At 36.0% G+C, this 27317-nt stretch overlaps 1 protein-coding gene and 1 long non-coding RNA gene across 2 annotated transcripts in view; both read left to right on the top strand.

The window, feature by feature from the left end:
* The window catches only part of mcm4 (minichromosome maintenance complex component 4), an 8470-nt gene extending 3769 nt beyond the window's left edge, over positions 1-4701 (top strand). Inside the window, 14 exon segments of the mRNA XM_043227035.1 lie at positions 1415-1451; positions 1454-1542; positions 1544-1685; positions 1688-1791; positions 1867-1934; positions 1936-1992; positions 2845-3058; positions 3154-3240; positions 3242-3271; positions 3273-3332; positions 3334-3363; positions 3365-3392; positions 4226-4359; positions 4475-4701. Coding sequence (XP_043082970.1) covers positions 1415-1451; positions 1454-1542; positions 1544-1685; positions 1688-1791; positions 1867-1934; positions 1936-1992; positions 2845-3058; positions 3154-3240; positions 3242-3271; positions 3273-3332; positions 3334-3363; positions 3365-3392; positions 4226-4359; positions 4475-4567 — 1173 coding nt within the window. The 3' untranslated portion in view covers positions 4568-4701.
* Positions 4702-9206: 4505 nt separating this feature from the next.
* The window catches only part of LOC122329448, a 47852-nt gene continuing 29741 nt past the window's right edge, over positions 9207-27317 (top strand). Inside the window, exon 1 of the long non-coding RNA XR_006247911.1 lies at positions 9207-9332. This is a non-coding gene — a long non-coding RNA (uncharacterized LOC122329448). The remainder of the gene's footprint in view (positions 9333-27317) is intronic.

Raw genomic sequence — 27317 nt, 5'->3', positions numbered from 1 at the left:
GGGACCCAACAGTTGTTTATGCGCTTACTCCTTCACAAGACGTTAAAGTCAAAAATTACATTTGAAATACAGATATTTATCTTTTCGCCATCTTCTCCCGCGAGTTTGCTACGAGACTCTTCGTCTCCCTGAATCACCTGTCAAACCTGTTTTATTATGTTTGTTCGCACTTTATTTTTAACGATGTTTTGGGCCGTTAAAGGAAACCACTACCGCGCGCGATCATAGAGCGAAGTGCCAGGGCGCTATTTAACTCCAATTAGATTTGTCTGAAAGAAGAAAGTCACACGTGCTTCAAAGGTGAGTAAACGCATCGCTTTAGTTTCCTTGTTCGACCTTTGAAGTCGTGGTTTTTCTTGAGTCAAATGCAATTCGTTGTGAATGTGAGTTTTAGTGGCGCTAAGTATGATGATTAAAAAACAACAAGTAGTTACCATATATAGTATATAGTATACCAAATATATATCCCAACTGATAACTGAGGTAGTATGTGTGCTGCATCATTATAAAAGTAACTAATTACAGGCAGTAACTTCTTTAGGCCAAATAACACTCAAATAGAATACATTTATTACAAAACGAACCATACACATCTACACTATTTTCATGTGTCTACATTAGGTTATCAGGGACACCTAATTCAATATAATCTTGTAAATGCCAGCGCTTACTAACGCCTTGGGAATAGAATCAAAGTAGTATTTTATTTTATTTTGCAGCATTTAGCAATAATATTATGGTCGCTTTCAAGACCATTTTATACTCTGAATATATAATTGTAATATAGCCGCGCAATGTTTGCAAAAGATCCACACACTTTCAATTGGCGACAAACATTTAATTCTTAAAAATATTTAGGTATTTCCATATCATGGAAGCTATCAAAATAATAGATACCTAAAAAAAAAAAACTTGGATAAATGGTAAATACACTTTTCTTAGAAGTAGAAAAAGACAAATGTAATCTTTTTTTTTTTTTTTTTTTTTTTTTGTACACTTTGCTGAAAAACACAATATTGTATTCACAAAATGCACAGATCCCTAAACAAGGCACATATATATATTTTGTATGCTTTCTAAACCATTTTAACTAGCGCCTCATGACACATTATGTACGAGAAGCTGCAAAGGACAAAGTCTTTATAGAAAGTTTATATATAGAAATATAATGGGCAATATATTAAGTCACCAAAAATATTGAGGTGCTATCACTTGGACATGTATTACATATAACACCCTTCATAATACGTTTCATGGTGCGTTCAATGCAGGTGCATTACCGCTTGCCTTTAATAGATTATAGCAGCGCTGCAGTATTTATTATCCATAACATTAATAAGTAATTGTTTGATTTAAAATAAATTTCATCGCTGGTTAACAGAATGCTTTTTTTCTCTTCTCTCTTTCCTTTCAGGGCATCCTACTGTTGTTATTTGGCGGGACTCGTAAGGACTTACTCAGGCGGGCTGAGGAAACTTCTGCAGAGCCGAGGTCACGATCCCGCTTCTCTATGCTTATCCGGGTACCAGCAAATCCTGTGCCGCTTCAGTACGCGGCTAACCTGGTTCCTCATGGCCCGAGTACACGTCTAGGGAAAGGATCCAGCGCTCGTAGGTCTCCACAAAGACACGTGATGAAGGACCCGGAAATGACAGCTGGTTCTGCAAGCCCAGGGCGCTGCGTGCTGGCGACAACGGCATCTGCTGCATCGACGAAGTTCGATAAGATGAGCGACAGCACGCCTCCGCGCTGCACGAGGTCATGGAGCAGCAAACGCTGTCTATTGCTAAGGTGAGGGCGGTCACTGTGATGAGCGATTGGTCGGAGGGACTGGTGATTAATGCAGGTTGTTTGCGCGTGTCGTAGGCTGGAATCATCTGCCAGCTTAATGCTCGGACGTCCATCCTCGCCGCAGCCAATCCGGTGGAGTCCCAGGAACCCCAAGAAGACCACCATAGAAAACATCCAGCTGCCTCACACACTTCTGTCCAGGTATGAGACGACACGCCAACATCCATGATGTGATGGGTTTCTCACGGAAAAGTGGGAAAGGATGTTAAACTAGCACAATTTATTTTGCATTAGATCTGTGTGGCAGCAGCAAAATGTTACATTCGCTGCTTAAATATTAAACGCTTGCCAAGCTAATTGCAGACACAAAACTTCTCATTTAAATGACTAAACCTGATACAGGATGAATAAAATGAACATAACAAGAATACAAATCTAAACACTTACTCCACAAAATTGCAAACTTAAAATTAAAATGTAAATTAAAAATAGATATGCATGTGTATATATTTGTATATATTTAAGAGAAACATGTATACACAGTGATCATATGTCGTTATTAATGTTTATTTAATATTATTTTGTCTTTTTGATAACGTCTTACAATGCTAAATTAGCACTGTATGCATAATATCAGTCAGGTTTTTTTTTTTTTTACAAAGAGATATCTATCTATCTATCTATCTATCTATCTCATTGATGCCAGAATAAAAATATGCCAAAAGCCATTGTACTGTAAGATTTGTATTTTAGGATTCTTTGAACCGTTCAAAGGCAGCATTTTTCTTTACTGTGCTTTGATCGATTTAATCCTTTTGCTTTTTTTTTTGTAGTGTTAGCAATAGTGTCCTCGAAACAGGAGGAAATTTATATTAAAATAACAAAATTGATGAGGTGTATACTAAACTCTAGAGGCTTGTTGCAGACAAAGTAAATGTGGGGCCAATTTGACTTTATTGATGTCAGTTTGGTTTAAAAGTGTTAACATCCAAATGTTAAAATACTTTTGATTTTTAGTTGAATATTTCTGTTGTTTTTTTATTTTGTTCTTAGGTTTGATTTGATCTTCCTGATGCTGGACCCTCAGGATGAGGCGTATGACAGGCGCCTCGCTCGTCACCTCAGGTCTCAATATCATCAGAGTGAGGAGCAGATTTGAAGAGAGTATCTGGACATGGCAGTGTCATGAAGGATTACATTGCTTTACATTTCGCCGTCTGTGCATCCCAGACCCAGCGCAAGGAAGCTAGTCGAGCCCCTTATTGAGGTATATAAGCAGTATAATTGTGCGTTCCTGTAGTATGATTTATACCAATGCTACGCATTACAATATGAAATGAATTATACTCTTGTCTCGTGCAGGCCTATGTAGACATGCGTAAGATCGGCAGCGGCAGAGGGATGGTGTCTATGTACTCCGGAAATCAGCTGGAGTCTCTCATCAGACTGGGCTGAAGCCTACGCCAAAGCACGTTTCTACTCAAACAAGAGTGGAGTCCATCAGCGTGGAGGAGGCCAAGAGACTGCACAGAGAAGCCCTGGAAACAGTCTGCTATTGATCCCAGAACGGGATCTAGTGGACCTGTCCATCCTCACCACAGGTAGGCTTTAGAGTAGTGATACCAAGCAGTTATTCGCATCAGAATACAAGTTTTTGTGTGTAAATATTTTTAAAATATATACTGAAACTTTGTATAAATGCATTCATATACATTATATAATTATAGAAAACACACACATATATATATATATATATATATATATATATATATATATATATATATATATATATATATATAGATGTATAGATATATAGATATAGATATAGATATGTAAAGATATAGATGTATAGATATATATCAAAGAAAAGTAAAACAACAATGATGGAGGAAAGATTTTGTAAAATGTTACACTTAATTTCAGAATTGCATTTATTAGTAATTGAGGTTGTTTCTTAAATATGAATTGTATTTTTAATAAAATGCAATTAAAAAAATATATATAAAAAAAAAAAAAAATATATATATATATATATATATATATATATATATAAAAAGCTACAGTATTCAGTTTGACTTTTTCATAATCATAAATTTCTCAAATATTTAAAATTGTTATATTTTTAAATGAAAAAAAAAACTAAGTTGTAATGTTATTCTTATATAAAATACACAAATGATTTTTAACTAGTACCAATGGCGTATGCAGATGGTTATGAAAATATGAATGGTTGCACAGACCTCTCAAAAAAAACGTATCTTAAATGAACGTAGTAATCGGTGTAATTTAAAGTATATTCAGTACTTTTATTTATTGTTCGTTTTTTTTGTTACGACTTTACAAACTTATCTCTTTAACCTTAACTAGTACCTGTGGATGTTGTTTGTGTGAAGAGAGTGAAGAGAATCTGAGGGTTTTGGTTGTTTCTGGACAGGGATGAGTGCTACAGCTCGTAAGCGTAAAGAGGAAGTGGCCCAGGCTCTGAAGAAACTCATCCAATCAAAGGGAAAAACGCCAGCCATGAAGTACCAGCAGCTGTTTGATGATCTCCGTGGCCAGTCAGAAGCGGTGCGTTTTCCTCGAAGCACTTTAATAATGCATAAACTACATGCATGTTTTGAATTTATGTGAACTACAAGCCTGAAGCCCAATCTTAACTCAAACGTTCTCTTGCTGTTTTCAGGCCATCACAAAGGACATGTTTGACGAGGCCCTCAGAGCACTCGCCGATGAAGATTATCTGACCGTCACAGGAAAGACCGTTCGGCTTCTGTGAACGCTCTCCACGCCTCACCGCCGCTTCCTCTTTCCTTACTTGCTTTATCCTGTTCTGTTTCTGCAGAGCCGTATTGTTAATAGTGATATGTATGGACAATTTCTGGTTGCAATAAATATTTTGTTGTTCAAGAAGAAGGCTTTGACCGTGTATAGCTGACATTTACATAAACATGAAAAGCATCTATTTGCTGATCTGAATCAATCACAAGGTGCTGGTTAAAACTTCAGAGGATGATTTAAACAAGGTGCAAGAACAAACAAGTGGGACAAATGTGTATATAAAAACATTTGCTGGAAATGTATGGTCTCACAGGAACTAGAGCTTCTGATGTATTAAGTGAATACTTGCGCAATAGAACAAAAAAAATACAGAACAGTAGAGGAAACACCATTTTTATATAACGGGTAATTTTATTAAAGTAGACTGAGAAACGTCAATATTTGCTAAAGCTCTCTGATGTGGTGATTTCTCACTAAAAAGTTGTTTATTAAAGGATAATGTCTTATATGATGTGTTTTTATTAAGTGTACTACATTGGGGCTAAAAGTGAAATTGAGAACAAAGTAAAAAAAATTGCCAATGTTTTAACTGCATCGCCTAAAGCAATATTTACATCGTCATGAGATTGCATCTTCTAAAGAAGAAATTATCGTCAGCTCAAGGTAAAAAAATACGCCACATAAAGAAATGGTAATAATTTGCAGTGGAGCCACGCCTCCTTCGCTTCCTCCAGCGCTGTGCGTCGTGCGTCGCAGCGCGTCGACGTCACGCTTTCGTACGCTTTTGGATTCGGGCAGAAGAAGATGGCGCCTCCTCCAGGTTTGTCTCGCAATCCTCAATCCTCGCGGTCCTCCGCGCCCTTGTTCTTTGCTTAGAAGCGCCGAGTCGGTGCCTCGCGACCCGACCAGAGACTATCCCAGAGGTTTACCGTTATCAAACCTCTTAATTTGCTTCGCCCTAACAGATCTGTGTGCAGTTTGAACTGTGTGTGTGTGTTAGCATGGAGCTAACTGACCCTCGGATAGATCTTTAGTTTAAAAATAGCATCGCGTTTATTTTTTTGTTAACGGCTAATCGATATTATAGAGACGCTTCAGATGTAATTGTGCACTTATATAGCAGTGAGTGTTATGGATTAAATGCTGTATTGCAGTTGGGCAGGTGTTTCTGAATTGGAAATATGAGGCGAGGCGGAGCGTTGACGCGATGCTGTTGCTGGTTCCGTTCAGTGTCATGACAAACGGGCCTTTAACTGCTGTTTGTCTGTCTTAATAGCACCCGATGAGGTTGTTACTTCCTCATAATATCATTTAAACTATTGAAAGATAATAGTCTTTGGAGAAGTGCGTTGAGGTCGTGCAATATTTGGATACATAGGCTGCATAACAACGCACTCGTTTTAGTGCAACGCTATTTCATAACAAGAAATGCATGACGTTTAGAGTTCGTGAGGATTTGATTCATACATGTAGACTCGTGGAGACTTTCAAACCCGATAAAAAGATTAAACCATTTTAAGAAATTCATTGTAGAATGTTTAATGCGAATTACAGCACGGCGCTAGACCGCGCAACCCATGTTCAAGATCAAATAAGAGTTTATAGGCTATATGTACGAAACGGTCACACAGATTGTTACATTTGAACTTGTTGCTTATCTATGATCGGATATACGAATTGTTAGGAGTGCGTGTGTTTGCGTTTTTGTTATGAAATATTTACATAATGCAATCAAAGGCCAATCTTTGATCAGAAATATGTTAAGGTTGTTCAGGCTTGAGATTTTGAGGAAGCCAGAAACCTGATAGAACAACACACGGTGTCATTTCCTAAATTATTCAGTCCTTTCTTTTAGACACTCCACCTGAACTTGCGAATCTTGTCCTTCAAACTTTCTCAACCCTGGAGTATCTGGTGAAAACACTTAAGTGATACTCGGTGTTGAAATGCACAGATTACCAACGTTTCATGTTTAAGAGTTGTACAGATTAAATGCATACTTAAATATTACAGATTCCTACATTTATAATTTTATTCTCTTGGCTAGGTTTTTATTAAATTACTTTGTGAAATTGCCTTTACTCTTTTTTCTCGCACGCAATTACAATGAGTAATTAACTTGTGTTGGTTTCATGTGAAATAACGCTTTAAGCAAACATTTAAACTGTATCTCAAATAATAGGAAAAGATTTAAACAGATGTTGCGTTCACGTTAAAATTAAAATGCTTGTGGTCGTTTATGAAATTAGGTGATACTGATAAAATTAAGAGTTCCTGTATTTCAGTTTAAATCTGCTTATTTGCTCTGTTATTGTAAACTGAAAATTAAATTGAGTTTTGATCATTTGCATTTCCAGGAAGGTCATGAAAATAAATAAATAACTATATAAAGTATATTTTTCTAGTTCTGTTTTGATGTTAAATATTTAATAATGTGAATTCATTGATCAAAATGGTGTAGGAATTGAAATCATAAATGTATAAGGAGAGGAAAAAGAGTATTTTTTTAGGTGTCCCAATCATTTTGAATCAACTTTTAGTCCTTTTTGCTTTTCGCTTACGTAGTCTTGCGGTGGGACAAATTAATTTAAGATCGTAAATATTCCATGAAGTAAGCTTTAATAAAAACTACCGCGGCGTGGAATATAGAAGGCTTAAAATTATTCACGCTTCATCTCGTTTTAATTCCGACACATGTCAAACTGACCGGCTCTTTTACACAAATGGATCGTTTTTTTGTATTCTTGCAGGAGTTAAAGTCCTCGTAATTTTCCGTTTGTTGGAAGAGCTGGAGGAAGGACAGAGAAGGTGCCGGTGATGGGACAGTGAGCTGGGGTCTGGGAGGATGTTAGCAGATATGACTCTCACGGTGGGCCGGGCATGATCATCGGACCTGCGGCGATGCGTCTGCTGTTTAAAAAGTTTAATGTAGCAGTTAAGTGACAGAACTGATGACTCACTTGAGAAGACAGTGTCACATCCTTCACGTGATGTGTTAAGAAATGCTTTGTGGCATTCGGGCTGTTTGGATAGCACGGCTGAGCCTTGGGCCCCTTCGTCATGTCTTTCAGCGTGACACACTGCTGGTGATATAGACCAAAGATAAAGATACATGCTATTAAAGCAATAATGCAGCTAAACTTCCTTCCAGTGATTTATTATATATATATATATATATATTTGGCAGTATGATTCTTTATTGGTCTGGAAATAAGAGAATCACCCAAAAGGTCTTTAGCATATATTAGGATTTGTTTTATTTGCTTAATGGGTAAATTCGAAACCTTCCATGAAACCTAGGTCATATTTTCCTCAGCCCCAAATTATTCAAATTATTATTTGCATAAAGACTATGACTATTTTATGTTTGCAATGAATTCAGATAAAGCCCTACTGTTTGCAATAAAGCTGAATTCATTGTTTCCAGGCACAGGATGGGATTTTTTTGGAGTAAATTTGGAGAGCAAAGGACCTTGAAATCGCATGCAATTCTGCAAATGATATGAGCGATTGTACTAAAGTTGACTCTTTAATGTAATTAATCAGCTTTCTTGAGTTTGAATTAGGGTGAAAAAATTACCTTCACATTTTTTCTTACGTTAGGCTATCCGTAATAATAGTGCTGATCTACAGGCCAAGATAATTCTACCTTTTAGATTGGTTTGTTTTTCCAGAGAGCTTTTAACCTAGTTGTTTGCTAAACAGAAGTGGTTCGGTTTTCTTGAGCATTCAAAACATTGGCTAGCCAAAAAAATTGTGTATAGATAATATCGGTAAAATCCTTTCTCTTTGCCGCGTCATTTTAATGAAAAAATGACAGGTTCTCTGCAGGTCATGCGTTTTAGGTTGCCCTTCAAAAGTACATTCATAAACTTCTACGTTTAATCTTGCATTCACTGCAGAAATGCAAATATAATAGAAATATCTAAATATCCCTAAATTCTCTGCCATTTTGCTTGAGATGCAAATGATATCTAAAAATAAAATTTGAAAAAAAGTCTTGTTTTTCTTGAGAAATTAAGCAAGATTAAGTTCATTACATAAAACAGAGACAGATACTTGTTTTCACTTTGCTACGTTCAAACTCACTTTGATTTTGATCTGTTTCTGAGGCACCAGCGACTTAAATCATCTTGCTTCATGAAAAGTTTTTAGATTTTTATATTTGTATTCGAAATCAACATACTGAGAGCTACTGAGGGCGAGTTCGCATTTTTGCAGGTGCAGTAGAAGTTATAGTTATTTCCATATTTTAGTTTGCTTGGCCCGGTATGTTCAAGCCTTAAGCGACTCGTTTCTAAGTTGGATTAAAAGCAATCGATCCGTTGGAAGTTTGTAGTTTTATACTTTCTCATTTTGTGCTTCTTAGACTTTTTTGGAATAAATTGGCGAAGTCTGTTCCTGTACATTTTATTCTGTAAAGATGAGTTACTTTTGAGTTAAGTGTGTTTTCCATCTGTAGTCTATTATTTTTCTTTGTTAGCATAAAAAGAATACTATGTTTTGGGATTTTTAGTTGTTTTTTTTAGATGCGTTAAGTCTGTTCTCTTTGATGAATTGATGTTCATTATCCTCTCACTTTCATGTTCCACTTGTCATTTCGGCTTTAATCTTTGACTTTTTTCTCATTTCTTTAGACTAATTCCGAAAACAGGATATACAGCCTGAAAGTGGAGTGCGGACCTAAATATCCCGAAGTACCACCGACTGTTAGATTTGTAACAAAAATTAGCATGAATGGAATAAATAATTCCAATGGGATGGTAAGTTGAATCATCTTTTTTTTTTTTGTGTGTGAGATGATTTGGCTGCGAACTGTTAGAAATGTGTGACGTTGCAGTTTTTCATAGCGATGCAGAACAGAGGCGCTCGAGTCACATCCGCATCGCAGAGGAGGGACGCTTTTCTCTCTGCCTAAGCAGAAAGCGATAACGAATGTCAAACGCATCTAACGAGATTCAGCTGGATGCAAATACAAAAGGCCGTAGTAAATTAAACGCTTTATTACTTTACAGAGTTGTTATATCGTGTAAATCCTCACTTGTGTCTGTTTTCTTAATGGTTGGTTGAAATAGTCGGATTTAGAATTTTTTTTGCTGTTTGCTTAAGATTAACTAAATCCTAGACTTTTTTTAAGCTAATTGGAGAAAGCAAACAGCGAAATGCGGTAAGCTGTGCCTCTTTTAGTCAAGTTACGGTGTAATACAGCTAATTGTGCATAAGAATCTCTGCCTTCGACTAAAACGAGAAGGAAGCTTTTTGTAATTTGACTTCTCAAAACATGGTGCAGTGACATCTTACCCCAAGTTCAGACAGAGAACTATCACGCCGATGCTAACAAATAAAGATTCGGTTTCTTGTTTTTGTCACTAGATAAATGACACCTCTTACCTAAACTCTGCAGTAACGATTATAAAGCCCCATCGTCTGGAAATTTGAGGTCTAGTTGATATCACAGGATGCTTTTATGATGATGACTTTTGAAGTGACTTTTGTGGTTTAGGCTGTTACCACGTTTTTGTGCCGTTTAGCTAGTTGGCACGCGATCAACAGAAAATCACGTACGTGAGTTCCAGGTTCGAGTTTAGCTGTTTACTGCATAATTTGATTAGCATAGAAAGTGGTTTTGACTCATCCTCAGTTTTTATGCAGAGATCACGCTTGGAGTAAAACACCACTTTTGTGAGTGAATCAAGCTAGTTTGAAAACAGAACTGTAAAACTGGTGCTTTTCAGCTGGGGTGGCAGTTTTTGTTTTTAGCCAAATGAGATTTTGATTATGTGTTACCAATATAATAATGAGTTTCCAACCAACAAGTACAATGTTTAAGTCTTCTGACTGTACTTTTTAACCCTCGTGGTGTGATGGATTTTTTCTTCCTAAAATGCTAGATAATGTTATTCCCTTGGACTAAAATTGAGGTGGCTTTACACAGGGAATAACTGAATGCTGCACGATATAAATCGGCTTTCTTAACAAAAAATTAATAATAGGTTTGGTGATTAGTATAATGCAGTTTATTTTCAAAAGGCTAACCGTTTTGATCAGGAACAACAAATCAATTTTTTTAAATACATCATGTGGAGTTAAAATATTACAATCTGTATGTAACTACACATGAATTTCTTCCCTTTGATTTTAAGGAATGACTTATGAAATTGTATTACTTAATTTATCAAAATATTAGTTTAATAAATCGGTTACACATTCTTGATTTAATATAGCTCAGTTCTGGAGGACTCTTGCGTGTTTAAAGACATGTGAGGCTGTTACTGAAATCATGTAACTCATTTCAGCATGCCCCCTCCCCTGTCTCTCTGTCTCTTCTTTTTTGTTTCAAATTGGATGCACGTAGCATACCAATTTCACCAGCAAAAATAGCAAAACTCATATAGCATTAAAGTCGTTTCTTCAAGAGCTAAGGCGTCTTATGATGTCCAAAGAGAATATGAAGCTTCCTCAACCACCGGAAGGACAGACATACAGCAATTAATTGTAAATGATTGTTATGACCCTCTGTCTTAAACCTTACTCTCTTAGAAATGTCTTGTAAATCATCAGAAAAAGAAAAAAAAAACAAAACCAATATCGCTCACTCCACGCTCAAACAGCCTCCTCTGCGGGAGCACGATTGGACATTTCTAATAGTTTAGCTTGAGAAACAAAGAAAGTGCAACGCCTATATTGTGTGGCACTATGTTCAATTCTGTTTTTAAAGTTACGAGTGCACAAATCTCTCTTCCAGTAACATTTACATCGACCACGAGCTTTATGACGATGAGCTGAATCCAGTCAGCATAGACACAGAAAGAAGGCATGCTAGGTGAGGTTTATGCAGATCTCTTCATTTTAAGTTAAAGTAACGGGACACCAAAACATCAAAAAAAAAAAAAAAAAAAACACAAAAAAAAAATTAGGATGCATATACAACGGCATGCTTATAAAACAGAAAAAAAGAGAAAAAAAAAGTAAAAAGCAGCTGAGTAAATTGTAGGTTAACTGAACTTTTTTTTTTTTTGTGTGTGTATCTGAACCCCCTCACTGACAATAACGTTAAGGGTCCTAAAAGCGTGCCTGTAGTCTACTAGTAATATCCTTGAAAGGGATGGGAGCGGTTCTGAACTTTCTCTTGTTTCGCTTTTTTATTTTTAATGTCTGTGTTTGACACGATCGCAGTGTGTTTCAGCGCGTTATAAGCGGATGCTCTGTTCTGTTCTGGAAATCAAAACCACGCTGCGCGAGGACCTGTCGGGTGCATTAAAATACGCCTCTCCAACCTGCTGTCAGACTCAGTTTGTATACGAAGTCCATCACACGCCGCAAAAATACGCTGAGATGTTGCATGCATTTAATAAAACAGCAAACCCTTGCCATTCAGGGACCGGATCCAGAGGCGTCCGACTCGGCTTAAATGACACAGCCTTATTTTTACGGTGATAGATTTATTTTCTACATCGATCCTGCCGGTTAACAGCTCACATCGATCTCATATCACTGCGGTGTAACTGAACATAAGTGTGTGTGTAGTGTGTTGTGATCAGTACCATTTAAATCGCTTCGTTGCATAAGATTTCCCACACTGTCGTACTGTGAAAATAAGCTGGGATGTGAGTTTGAGGTAGGGTGTTTTCAGTAGGAATCACCGATTGTTCTTGTCAATGGTAAGGATTTGCTGTACACTTGCCCTTGCTTAACCACAGTGCTTTATGACTCCACCTGTAACTGCGGCGGCATGCTGTTATGTAGCTTTCATTACACCAGACTAGTACTTCAGTAATTATAACATTAGAAGCTACTGTTATAATCCTTAGGTACTCTAACGAAGTTAATCATTGAATTAAATTGTAATTCCAGTGAATGGTGGGGTTTGTTGTGCTGTTTTCATTTACGCTTGAGTTGGCTATGACCTTTTTATTGAAGTATTCATTAGAGGAAACTAATAGGCAGTTATTGTGCAAATTAATATGTAGTGGCAGTTTTCTTACGGTCTCGACATTTTCAGAGCCACAGATGAATCACCCTGTAATGCATCTAAGAAACTTTTTTTTTTTTTTTTTTTTTTTTTACTCCTCCCTGTTCAGTTTTTTTTTTTTTTTTTTTAAAGACATATAATCAAGTTAAGTTGAATTTGTGACACGGGGCTATGTTCAGAATAATAAAACAAACATTGTGGAACACACTTGGTTTTTTACTCTGGTTATTTTTACAGGGCTCTTGGTGCATTTCTGAAATATATATGTGTGTGTGTGTGTGTGTAGATAGATAGATTATAGATAATATATACACGTCAAGCTACACTGAGATTTAGATTAGTGCCATCAGAAATATGCCTATATATTTTATCTTGTATGTACTTTTAAGCTACAAAAATACAATTCTTTATATTGACTTTTTGGAAAAAGTGCTTTATATATTAGATAAAGTACAAAGGTGTATTTTTGAGGGTAATACACCAGTGACAAGTTCTTAGGGCATTTGTTTTTGTGTATTTTTGTGTGTTGTCTAATTAAATGTACATCTAGCTACATTTGCGTATTGCATTTGTAGTCGACTTGAGTCAGCAAAGTTAACCCTTTTTAGTTAACTCAAAAATAACTGTTTAGTCATCATTCCAAACCCTTAAGGTTAACCCCTATAAATTAAAAAATTAAGTCTAAATGAAATCTGTTGATCAAACTAAGCAACTGTGGTTCTTCTACAAGACTTTCAATAAACACTTCAACTTATGCATTCATTATGATGCCTTTATTACCTTTTTGCATCGTAAGTTTTTATCTTAATATATCTAAAAATTAATATCTTGTTTTAAAGAGTATATAAAGTTCTATGGGTTTTTAACAACACAAGTGTGTGAATAAGAGATTTTTTTTAGTTTTATGATCTTTTTTGTGCAATCTTTAAACAAAATATACATTTTATTTTTCTTGTTTATTGCCGTGTTTCTCTGAAAATGCTGTCTCACCCTCATGGTTTTAGGCCTTTGATCTTTCCTTGGACATTACAGAAGAGACCTGTCTGTCAGTGGATACACTGCCTCTCATCCGTTTTGTATTCCCTATCCGTTAAACATTGATTTTGTTTCCACTAAGGGCTCCTGTTAGAGCTCTGTTCTACAGATTTGGCTGGAAAATTGTAGAACCTAAGATGTTCTTTCTCTTAACTCAAATCACAAGCCTGGCGACATGCTGTTGTAGTTTTAAAACCACATTAAAAAATGCCCAAATGCCGCTGAATTAGATGCGTTCCAACTGGTTCACCGAAAACTATCTGCTGAAAAGGAAATTCCAAAACTTCAAAATGGAGACATTTAATTAATTTGGACGCTTTCTGGCCGTCAAAAGTGACTTCTGACCTCGAGACAATTGCAAAATCAAAATGCCTCAAAGAGGGGAAGTTCTGAGAATAGCTTCTGCAGCACTCCAGTGCAGATGTCGCTTATGTTGATGCGTTGCAAATAAGTTTATAAAAAACTCGAATTCAATAATAATAAAATTCATAAGCAGCTTTTGTAGGTCAGTCGTTTTTGACTAGGATTTTTTTTTTAAATTATGCAAAATCAGTACGTTTTAATCAGATGTGATTTAACCTCGTGTTTACAAAACCAAAAGAAAATATTTTCAAGGTGAAGATGACTTTTATTTTGTGCCGTTTGCCGCTGTGGTTGATGAGCAATGTCTAATAAAGGCTATTATAGATGTCTCGGCAATAAAAGTGACATCTACAGAGAGTGCAGTGCAATCCCCCGAGCGCTCCTTCTCTGTGCTTAAACTCTCTTCAGATGTGAATGATGTGTTTGGGGAAAGCTCCTGGTGCATTTTAATCTCGCCTTTTATTGATCTGCCTTTCAAGATCAGCGAAACGCGTTTGTGTTCTTTGATCCTTTCCTGCACGGACCAAGGTTGGTGGGGAAAAAAAATGCTGTCACATCGTAACCTTGATCAGTGCGAACACCCTGCAGGAATTACAACGATCAAACCGGGCTTTGGCTTTCAAGCGTGTCGCAAGGAGGCGCTGCACGCACAGCCACGAGCTTCGTTCATCCGCGTCTAGTTCCCGGAGCTTCCGGGCGCGCAGTGTCTTCTTCCGCCGCTAGAGCGCGCTGCCGCGACTTTGCGTCCGCGGCCCCAGGTGCTGCAGCGATGCGTTATTTTTATGTTTCCAAAAAGACATGCTTTATTGACCTTGCCAAAGGGAAAGCCGACGACAGAGCGGGAACCGGAGCGGTCGCTCTTGGCCATGTTATGGTGTCTTTGTGTCTCGGGCTGTGTATAATTGGAGCATTATCCTCGACACTTGTAAGCGGTTTGTCTCTGTCCAAGGGACCTTTCATCCTGAATTAACTGCTACTGAGGAGGAAAAGTCCCTTATTAAAGAAAGAACCTTATGTCTGTCAGATGTTAACTGAAATGCTATGTCATTAAGCTTGCATGGCAAGTGCGACCAAGAAGTCATGTGCCTGAAAAATTCATTTTCATTGGTGCAAGCTAATGTGGTACAACTTCTTTTAAATGTAAAAGAGAGAACACTTTGGAATACCTTAAATGTCTAAAGCATGATAATATAATTTTATTTTAGTGCATTATTTTTTGCATTAATGCATTGTTTATATATATATATATATATATATATATATATATATATATATATATATATATATATATATATATATATATATATATATATATATATATGTATATATATATATATATATATATATATATATATATATATATATATGTATATATGTATATATATAACCATATATATATATATATATATATATGTATATATATGTATATATATATGTATATATATATATATGTATATATATATATATATATATATGTATATATATATATATATATGTATATATATATATATATATATATATATATATATATATATGTATATATATATATATATATATATATATATATATATATATATATATATATATATATATATATATATATATGTATATATATATATATATATATATATATATATATATGTATGTATATATATATATATATATATGTATATATATATATATATATATATATATATATATATGTATGTATATATATATATATATGTATGTATATATATATATATGTATGTATATATATATATATATATATATGTATATATATATATATATATATATATATATATATATATATATATATATGTATATATATATGTATATATATATATATATATATATATATATATATATATGTATGTATATATATATATATATGTATATATATATATGTATATATATATATATATATATATATATATATATATATATATATATATGTATATATATATATATATATATATATATATATATATATATGTATGTATATATATATATATATATGTATGTATATATATATATATATATATATGTATATATATATATATATATATGTATATATATATATATATATATATGTATATATATATATATATGTATATATATGATATATGTATATATATGATATATGTATGTATTTTTATCTATTTTAAAATACACATTGACTCTAAAAAGAAAAAGTAATTTAATTTATGTAGTTAGTAAAGTAGTTTTTCATATATTCGTGCACAGTGACATAACTTTTTTGTAGCATTATAACGGTTTAATAGCTTAATGAAAGTTACTGTAAAGCATCGTTCAGAGCCAAACCGACAGCAAGGGAACTTGTACAGTGTCAAAAGTCTGCTCAGAGTTGCTCATATGCATGGCTGCTCTTTTGTGAGTGTGAGAACCTCTGGCAGATTGAAATCATGTGTGCTTTTTCTGTCGCCTGTTCTCACTCCTGACTGATGAGATGCAAATGTAAATATCTGCTGGAGACAGTCTGATGTGTGTTTACTCGATGCTCTGCCGAGCTGCAAACTAAACCATGACATCAAGACTGTGATGTCACAATGTAATCAATACAGTGCACTTGAGGCGCGAGGCTTATATAAGAATAATAAAGCGGTGCGTCTAAAGTTGGTAGCATTGTTCAAATGAATGTTTACCTAGTTGAGGACAGAACAATGCTTAAAATAAATTTCTAGAAATCAACACATTTTGCAATATTTAATGGCATGATACTACATAAAAATGCGTTGTGTATTATATATATATATACACACACATATGTAAATTTTTGAATCTGACATAATTTAGGTAGTGTGTACGTATATATATATATATATATATATATATATATATATATATACACAGACAAAATAAAAGATTTTGTTTACAATATATATTTAATATATAAAATCTATTTATATATATAAAACAGAACATTTTAAATATATACATGCGTGTGGGTGGTTGGTTAGTGTGCAATTGAGTATTTTTATATAATAAAATTATATAAAAACACATAAACATAAACACACTCTATATATATATATATATATATATATATATATATATATATATATATATATATATATATATAAACACACACTCTCTCTCTCTCTCTATATATATATATATATATTTATTTTATTATTTATTTATTTTTAATTTATTTTTAGTGTGTTTATGCACACACACTTCAAAAACAAAAGTAAAATAAAAATATATGCATATACACACACTTTTATAACAAATATATACCAAATTAGTACGACTGTGTATTTTTGTATGCATTTGCACAATGCAGACCATCTTGATGTGAATGAATTAGTCTCTTAGCGTCGCATGATGTAGTTATTAGCCTATAAAGTTATGACGAATTGCCGTTATCCTGAAGTTTGTCTTTTTCGGTAAAACGCAACACGGCAAAGAAAATATATATCCGCGCCGAGGAGAAAAAAGAACAAATAAGCTGTATACGGATCCCATTCCAAGTTATTTATTCAGAGGGCAAAGCCAGCAGACTTTGTGTCTCTGGCTTGTGAGCGCTATTAAATTACCGCTGGATGTTTTTAATTACCGCCCATAAATGGAGCAACACAGCCGGCTCAGAGCGCCGCAGCCCCGTCTTCGGTTCTCCCGGTCCCTCCTCGTCCCGGTGGTCTTCCTGTGTGTTTGTCTGCGCGTGTTTATGTAATGCAAGCGTTAGAAAGTGTGCTTTTGTTTTTTAGAGGAAAAGTGAGCGTTCGCGCCGCCGCTGGAAGAGAGGAAAATGGCTAATAAAACAAGGGTGAAAACGGAGCGAGGAAGGGGTGGAACGGGGCTCTGATCCACTTAATTGCTCTTGAATTAAAAGCGTTTTGGCTTCTTGCGCGCTGGGTTTAAGGAGACTTAAACGCAATCCCAGATGTACGGCCGCAAAGCGCCGCTCTCTCTGGCCCTGCAGGCTGTAATCCGTCTCCTGCGCCGGTGCCATCGGTAATAGCACTTGTCGCCAGTAGAATTGCTGTTAACGTCTCTTTCGAAACCTCAAATCTGGTGCCATGTATTTTGTGGAGCTGCGTATGTCGAGTCGGACTCGGCTGCTTACGGTTTGTTCGCACACAGGGCCTTTTAAAGCGAAGAGGGTCCGTAAATCTCTGTACGAAACGTTTTCGTGTCGATATCAGCAGTTTGTCTTTTGCGAGCCGTGACGGACAAATGCACCGGCGCGTCAACTCAATTCGAAACGCTTTCGATAAAAGTCGGAGGCGCGCTTTCGTCGGGAGCGGGAAGCGCGCGCCGTCGCGACGCGTTAGAGTCGTCGGGGTAACGACCCCCCGTCGCGCTTTCTCTGTCGTCGTTTAATCGCCGTCGTGTCGTTTTGACGCAAAAGAAAGACGTTTGGAAAAACTCTGGGAAACCGAAGGCGTCGGGGTGTTTTGAATAATGCGGCTGTTACTGAGCAAGTGTTTATTCAGAGTAAACTAAGCAATCATTGATGTTGTTCCAGGCTCGTATGATCGACTTTAGGGTAGAACGCAAATGCAGGTTTTCTTTTAGGAGCGTTGGGAGCCAAACACTGGACCCTAAGATATTTTGAAGAACTTGATTGCGCCTTTAAAGGGAATATGTTTTTGATCAGCTTACTAACTAAATATTTGAATGAACTTTAAAGTGATAAATCGACCAGAAATGAATCTTTATGTCACCTTCATGTTGTTCCGAAAGGACGCTTTTAAAAACCTTTGGGAAGCAAACAACATTGACTTTTACTGTAGGTCAGAGTTGTAAATAATAAACAAGAAAACCTGAAATATGTTACATATTACATTGAAATCTATTTTAGTCTTTCTACATCAAAATTCCATTGATTTAAGGTTACTTGATGACATTCTTGTAATTATTTCAAAATTTATTAGTAATATATATATATATATATATATATATATATATATATATATATATATATATATATATATATATATATATATCCTAATTACAATTAATTAGCTTGTAATTTAAGGATTGAATAATATTAACTACTTCTACTAACTTGTACTATGGTTAAGTTAGGTTTGGCTGAGGGTTAGTTGCATGCAATTATGCACAATTTATTGCTTTTACTTTTTATTAATTTTTTTTTTTTTTTATTATTATTTTACTTGTTGTTTACAAGGGATCTACACCTTCTTAATAGTCCTGTCGCATCCAAAATAAACGTTTTGGTTCACCTAATATATGTGTGTGTACTGTGTACATAAACAAAATATTTATTTTGGATGCGATTAATTGCGATTAATCGTTTGACAGCACTACTTTTTAACTTTATTGCACAATAAGATTCCTTTGAAACCAATCATGACAGTAGTCGACCTGAACAAGAAAACGTTTGCATCAATCCTTGCCGTAGTGCACCTTCTGGCACCTTGTGTTCCGTTAAAATCGGTGCCTTACGATGCTTGTATTTTTAAGTTTCCCTTAGTTTACACCTGAATGGTGATTGTTGTGTTCAACCGCACTGGAGTCCAGAAAGGGACGTCCGGTGCCTCGGTAACAGGCCGTTCTTCACAGGCTCCAGTGGAACAGCCGTAAACCTGCAGAGAGTCGAGCGAACAGACAAATGTTGTGGTGACAGACTGGCTGTAAAGACAGTTGGTCCCTGTTGGTGCTGTTGTGGCACAGGCTGCAGAAGTCGTCCACAGGATGTAGGACAATACCGGGAAGGAAAGAGGAGGCAGTGAGAACAAGGGACATGAACCTGCCAACCCGTGAAGCCCTGATCCGTATCCATTTACATGAGCGTTAGAGCTTCGCTCAATGCATCCCACTTCCTTTAAGAGGCTAGAGCCTTCTTAACTTCAGTCTTGTTTTGTCGTTTGTCTGCCAAACCCAGAAAGCCTCGATTTTGTGTTTTGCTGCGTTATAAACCAGTGTCGGGTGTACTGCATTTACACTGAATTACATTGAAAACCAATCTTTCGCATTAAAAAAAACGCTAAGCATTCAAAATGCAAATTTTCAAAATTGACATTTCGAAGTCGAAAGACAGAGACCGTATTCCAATGATCTTTATTTTATTTGCAACTTCGAAAAATGATTTGCATTGCATGAAAGACATTGGCATTTCCTTTTAAAGTCGTTTTTTGTAGCGCAGAAGAGTTCAGAAGAGATTTTTCCTTACTTACCCAGTTTAATAACATTTTACTGACATTGCATTCAAGTTTGTATTTTATCCATCCGTCAAAACTGCGACCTCTGTGTTTCTGATAACGATTCAGGGAAATTCAAGTAATGGCATTCGGAAAAGCGAAGTGTTCGGCTTTAATCAGGCAATACATTGAAAGATCTTTATACATTTCTGCAGGTGACACTTTATCTATCCGTAAAGCCATTTGGCCAATGAAAAATATTTAGACAAAACATGCTCTTCTAGATTTTTTCTTGTTTTCAGCCAAAATATCGAAAGATTCTTAAATCAAGAAGGATTTTCTAGACGGGTTTATTGTCTTGGGTTACTTCAATTGCTTAGAACAAGCCAAATAATCTTGTTTTCTTGTTGAAATAAGATTATTTTACCTGTTCTAAGCAAAAAGTAACTTAATCTTGACTAGTTTTTTTCTGAAAATGAGTATTTCTCTTCTAGAAAATCCTTCTTGATTTAAGAATTTTTAGATATTTCGGCTCAAAACAAGACTACTTTTTGGCATAATTTAAAGTTTGTTTGATGAACTTTCTTTTCCTCCTTAAATACTGCGTTCTGCTTGCTACCTTGAACCAATATGTGTTGTAAAACCGACTCAAAACATCAACGATTTTTGATATATTCTGACTGGATGGAATCGTAGTCAGTTTTTTTCGTGCCCAAGATCTGCAAACTAACCCCGACCTTCAGCAACTATCGCTGACCCTTCTGAACTGTAGGGAAGTTGTTTCGTGTTTTCCAACCAATTTGCATAAACTTGCAAAGGCTGATCGAAAGCTGTACCCCATAAACATCCACAACAGGTGAATCTTTCTAACGGGGCCTTCAAATGATGGCAGGTCGTCAAATACGTCCTTTTTATTGGTGCGTCTTGGCTTTATGTATCACTGACGGCATTAGATTTGATCGATCGCTCATCTGTCTGTTTACTCTCGAAAGACTAATGAAAGCATGTCAGTTTTCTCTGTTTTGAAAAGTAGGAGAGCGTTTCCTCTGAGGTTTTGGATGGCGCTCTGGCGGTGCTGGTCGCGGCTCAGACGAGAGACGGAGCGTGAGTGAAGTCAGGATGTTTCAGAGGCTCCTGTGGCCTTGAGACGCAGCATAGTTTTGGCATGAGCTCATGTGTGCGGTGTGTTAGGTCTTTCTCAGCAGCGTCAGGGTCCAACTACAGCGACATCCAGACGTGTCCGTGCAGTTTGTGCTCGCTTCACCCCTCGCTTTGCTGACTTATTCCATTAGGAGTCGTATATAAGCCCAGCGATTGTCTAAAACATAGTTTGACCCGTGATTTCAGCCGAATTCACGATTAGTGACCTATACGCCACTCTTCGCCTTTGTCAAGAATTAGTTATTTCATATGCATGATTATAATCGGTCGTGCATGCATGAGGTATGTACAGTCTCTGTGCTTTTATATGTTTTTGTTTATGAATTTTTAAGCGTTTATCCAAACTGGCCCAAATTGCATTCAGGACCTTACATACATATTTGGCCAAGAAAATTGCTGGTACAAATTGTTATAAATTCATGCATAACCTGATAATCAAATCATTGACCAGATCACTAGTTGTTAGTTCAACTCTGTACTGTTTGTTTTTAATAATCAAGACACATTGTCAGCAGCAGTTTTAAATATATTTCATATATATATATATATATATATATATACAGTATATTTCAGATTTTGCATTTAATTTATGCTCAACTGTAAATTATATCTTACTATTGTTTTACATTTACTGTATTATTCTAAACTGAATTTTATTGTTTAAATACATTTTTTTACTAATATTAGCATTTGTTTCTTATTTTCCGTTTTCTTTGAATTTAGTAAAATTTGTAGTTTTTTGTTATGTCATCATTTTTATTAGAGTTTGTTATATTACACTTTCGGTTGAAACTTTTCCATCAGTTTATTTTTTTATTCATTTTCTTAATTTTTTTCCATTTAGTATTGTAGTGTTTACATTTATTGATTGATTGGTTGATTTATTGTCTTATTTTTTAAGTAATTTTAGCGCAACTTTTTTTTTTTTTTTTTTTTTTTTTTTTCCAGCTCATATTTTATTTTTTACAGTACAAAATTTTTTAAATAGTAGTTTATTGTTAGTTTTAGACTTGTCAAACTACTAATGTCAAAACTACATTAGTCACATTTTATATAAGGTGGCCTTAACTACTTCATCATGAAAAAAATCAAATAGAATGTACTTATTGTGGTCATACTGTATTGAAAAACACTTTCGCTGCTATTGAGGTGGGATACAGGTAAGGTTAAGGAAAGACAACAGTGTAATTATGAGTGTAATTGCAGAAATTAATTACAGGTGTAACTACATATAGGTGTCTTTAAAAATATAAGTACATTTTATAAACATGTATGTGCACAATAAGTGCATTACCAAATGATTCATTTAAATGTAAGCACACGGTAGTTAAGGCCACCTAATATAAAGTGGGACAGCGATATTATAACAGCACGATAGCATCCTTGTTTTGTCTAAAAATGTAAAAATATGAGCAGTTATTCCAGATTCAGCAGCCAGAAGATAACAAAAGCCACTCTGTTGCTAAACTCCAGCATGCCAAGCAAACTGTTTGAACTGTTTCTTCCTTATTCTCGCATGGAAGCAAACATGGATTAAAAGCATCAGAAGGCTTCTTGCTCTCCTAACCCAGCTCGGCTCTGACATGAAATGTATCCCTGATAATGCAAACACTGGGAACAGAGGAGCCAGAAATAACTCCTCAAGATGTGGAAGGATTAGCACAGAGCCTGTGTGTTTGTGTATGTGCGTTAAAGGCAGTTGTCGGCCGGCAGAGGGTTATGAGCGACGCCAGCGAGCGGGAGGTGTGTGTGCGTGTGTGTGTGTGTGTGTGTTTCGGGATAGTGGGGGTGTCTGGTTTTGTGCAAAAGAACTCATAAAAGTCACATTTGTTAGTGATGCATGAGGAAGTGAAGGCAGCTTTGGCACATGTGTCTGTGGTGCTAAATTAACTGTTAACACAAATAATCAAAGTGCAGGGCCCATTGAGTACTGGCGCCAGCCGAACAGGAGGAGGGGCCCCGGGCTCCGAGACTGTACCTAAAGCGAGGGCGTTGTGTGCGTCCGTTCCCCTCCACCGCCGATCCCCGATCAGATCTGCACTTTGTCTTTGGCCGAATGATATCAGTGTCCCTTCCTGGAAAGGTGGTCGGCCCCCGAGCGCCTTTGACTTTCATGGCAGGTGGAGGTCTTTCTCTGTTCCGAGGGACTTTCACAGGATGGAAGTGCTTACAAAACAGGGCCGTCTGCACCTCTGTCAGAGGAAAAGCTCCGTCACACTCCTTCTTTCCAGCTATTGTTGCTCCGGGAGCCGCGGCTCTATTTAGACCGCGGCTTTTGTGCTTGCGGGGCTCGGACTGGCACAGGACGCGGGGTTAGGAAGAGGCGCTCCGAGTGTCGGATCTTTCTAATCAATGGGGGTGTAATTGTGACTCTCCTGAATAACAGATTAGCGCGAGTGCCGAGTCAGAAAGCCAACTGTCAGAATGTGGGATGATTACGCAACAAGATTAGCCGAAAATAAAATGAATAATTCCTCTCTGAATGCTTCTTTTTTTCGTTTGTTTCTCTTATACAATGGCCCGAAAAAGTATTTTGAAAGTTAAGCCGTTTAAGAACGAGCGAATGCCATCTGCGGCGAGCTTTTCTCCACGCTTTTCATCGTCATTTTTCTCTGGTGTTTCGGTGATTTAGTGAACGCGTGAAGTCGCTTCAGACAGGTGTAGTGCATCGCATTGAAGAAATAGTTCACTCAAGATGAACATTTGCGCATCCTTAGGGCATCCAAGATGTAGATCAGTTTGCATCTTCATCGGGACAGATTTGGAGAAGTGTTACGCACCGATAGATCCTCTGCAGTGAATGGGTGCCGTCAGAATGAGAGTCCCAACAGCTGATAAAAACATCACAATAACCCACACCACTCCAGTTTATCAATTGATATCTCTTCTGGCCAAAACACAAGACCAAGATCAATAATAATGCTTCATCAATAATGCTTAAAACATTCGTTTGCTATAAGGACACATCCTTTAACTTCGCAAGATTTTGATGGACTGGAATAGTGTGGATTATTATGTTTTTATCGGCTGTTTGGACTCTCATTCTGACTCTCATTTTACTTTTTTATTAAAAGTAAAATGTTTTACTAGTTTACAAGGGACCTACACCTTCTTAATAGTCCTGTCGCATCCAAAATGAACGTTTTGGTTTACCTAATATGTGTGTGTGTGTGTACTGTGTATTCTGACGGCACCCATTCACTGCTGAGAAACCATTGGTGAGCATGTGATGTAAAACTTTCATTCTATAAGGTATATGTACTTTGAAAAGTACTTGTACTCGAAAAATAGAATTACGAGAAAAAAGCCACACTTACTTTTTTCATTCCGTGGAGGAGTTAAGCCTTCATACGTTTTAAACTACTTGCTGAAACTCTGGACAACGCTGCACACAACCTGCTCTAATAATGTCATATGTTTTATGAGCTATATAAATTATGGCCAGACTAGATTCTCTCCTTGCGAACACAACATTTTTGTTTGTCTTTTTAGACTGAAAAAGAAAAAAAAAAACTTGCGAGAGGTCAGATTAGGAGGAGTGAGTGCATCAGTCATGTCTGAGGGCAGATTTTGGGTCTGGGTCAGTTTCCTGTGTCTGGACGGCCCCGCACCTCATTTATAAAGAGAGCCAAGTGGCTCCAAACCCAGTTAGGCTGTGACGTTATAGTCTTTCTCTAGTCTGATTTATTAATGGTATTGACCTATATGTCTGGTATTTTGTATAATTTCTTTCCATATAGCTTGTACTTATTGGGCAGTTTTTTTCTGAGAAACTATTCACTCTCTAAAAGTAATGCAACATATGTTTTCATCAGTGTAAGTGTATTTGAATCATCTTTGAATCCTGTTTAGAAAGTAAATATATAGATTTGAGGTCAAAATGAACTAATAACTTCAAAAAGTTTAGCCCATTTTAAATGTTATCTAGTAGTAAATTTGCAAAGTCATTTTTATTAGTTTTTTTATATTCTATTTAGTATTAATTTGTTGTTCACTAATTAATATTAGTAAGTTACATGCATGCAAGGTAAAAAAACACTTTAGTTTTCCTATAATATGCATTTATTTTTACCTTTTTGTTTGCTTCTTAAATTATTAATTTTAAAATATTAATTAATTTTTCTAAACGGTCAATTTCATTTAAAGGAGCGGCACCTAGTGGCAAATAATGAATTTGCATTTTCATTCAGACCAATGCAAAAGCGCAGCAAGTGGATGGGTAATACTCTAATTACTCATTTAGACGTCAACATGAAGCTTGTTTTAAAAAACGATTCGTTTCAATGATTCAGAGTCGACTCAACAACTTTATACACGCGCACTTTCAGATTTTAAACTTCGCAGGATGTATTCATTTACTTAGAGTCATGTTACACACTGCGTGAAAGCTCATTTTCAAAAAAAACGATCTTGTTAGGTTAGAGTTTTTAATCCAGTACTTGTATTTAGTTCAGCAGGATTTCGTTCTCTCACTGCAGCTCTGGCCAGTAAAAGCAGGTCTTTGGCTGCAGTGCGGTAACAGTGATTTCAGGCACACCGACGTAGAAAGTGAGTTTTAGAACAATGTGCTGAAAAAGGCAAATTATGCTGCAGCGCTCTGTGACATCAGTGCAAAAACAGTTTGGCTCCCCCGATACTCCCCGTTTCCCATGAAGCCTCAGAAAGTGGGCAGCAGTCTGCACTTGCCTGGCGCCACAGTCATCATGCATGTCAGTCATTTGCGAAAGTTTCTGTTTTCCTTAGAGGATGAGCTAAGCTCCTCCTTTAGCCCTAACGATTTATTTTAGGCTCCGCCATCCAAGACTAAATTCTCCCCCCAAAATACACACACACACAAGCACACACACACACACACACACACACACACACTACCTTCCTTCAAATCAGCGTTTACCTTGGCCTTGTTGTTTCAATGCGAACCAATCGGCTGAGCCGCTGTATGGAATGTCCCATGAGACTCTGCCTGCTTTCCCAATAGAGCCATTCATTCTGAGGACACAAGCTCAACATCTGGTTTCCATTAATCCTCATACAATAGTTCTCATCCAGCCTCAACACTGCTTACTAGGACAAGTGGGCATCCAGTAATGTTTGAAAGTCTCTTTATTATAGTTATCAGCAAAAGAAGACCTAGACCTCCTACATCAGTGTTAACCTGCTTGTAATTGAATGCGATGTCTAAAGGTGACAGATGCTAGTAAAGGAATATTACAGGTGTTGTATGAGATTTGGGATGTATTATAAAACTATTGACACACTTTCATAAACACAATGATTTCCATCTGTGAAAGCTTTTAAACGAGATCCAAATATCTAAAATAAGGCAACTTCTCTCCAGTTATGACTTCATAGGATGTATTGTAATTTAGGAATACAGTGCTTTTCAACATACGCTTTAATATAGGATTTTAATTATCTTATATATATCTTTTTTTAAATAATAATATTTATATTTTTATAATCTTTTTATAATCATATTTTTAATAAGTTATTTATTATATAATAATTATATTTATCCTGTTTTTATTTAATGGTTTAATTATATTTAATAATATTAATGAAATGCAGGCTTCTGTGTAGTATTATGTAAATAATTTTAATGATTATTTTAATATATATTTATAATTTTCTTTTTAATTAAAAATGTATATGTTATGTACAGTACATACATAATATCCACAAATCATGTTGCAAGCCAACTTGCATGTTATATTTTCTGTTATGCTGCGTTGTATTCATATATTTAGTGAATGAGAGTGTGTCCCACAACATGCCTACGTTAGGATCAATATAATCTGCAGGTGAATTCATGTGGAGTTTGATTAGATGCCTGACATCAGCAACAAAATATGTGACCTTTTACCTCCATTTTATTTATTTTTCGCATTCGCCGTTGTGACCAACCAGCTGAGAACCACAAGTGTAATGAAGTAACATTGTTGCTGACGCCATAATTCACTGCCATTGTCATCTGAAACCAGCCCCGAACAAGTCCCTTATCTGACAGCTATAAACTGACACGGCAAATTTAATAACTCGTTCTTTGAAGAGAAAATGATAAATTGATGCGCCTCCGAAGGCAT

This window comes from Puntigrus tetrazona, chromosome 24, assembly GCF_018831695.1.
Source record: "Puntigrus tetrazona isolate hp1 chromosome 24, ASM1883169v1, whole genome shotgun sequence".
NCBI classification, from domain to species: Eukaryota; Metazoa; Chordata; class Actinopteri; order Cypriniformes; family Cyprinidae; genus Puntigrus; species Puntigrus tetrazona.
The sequence above is the reverse complement of the archived record's forward strand: the minus strand, read 5'-3'. Positions and strand labels throughout refer to the sequence as shown.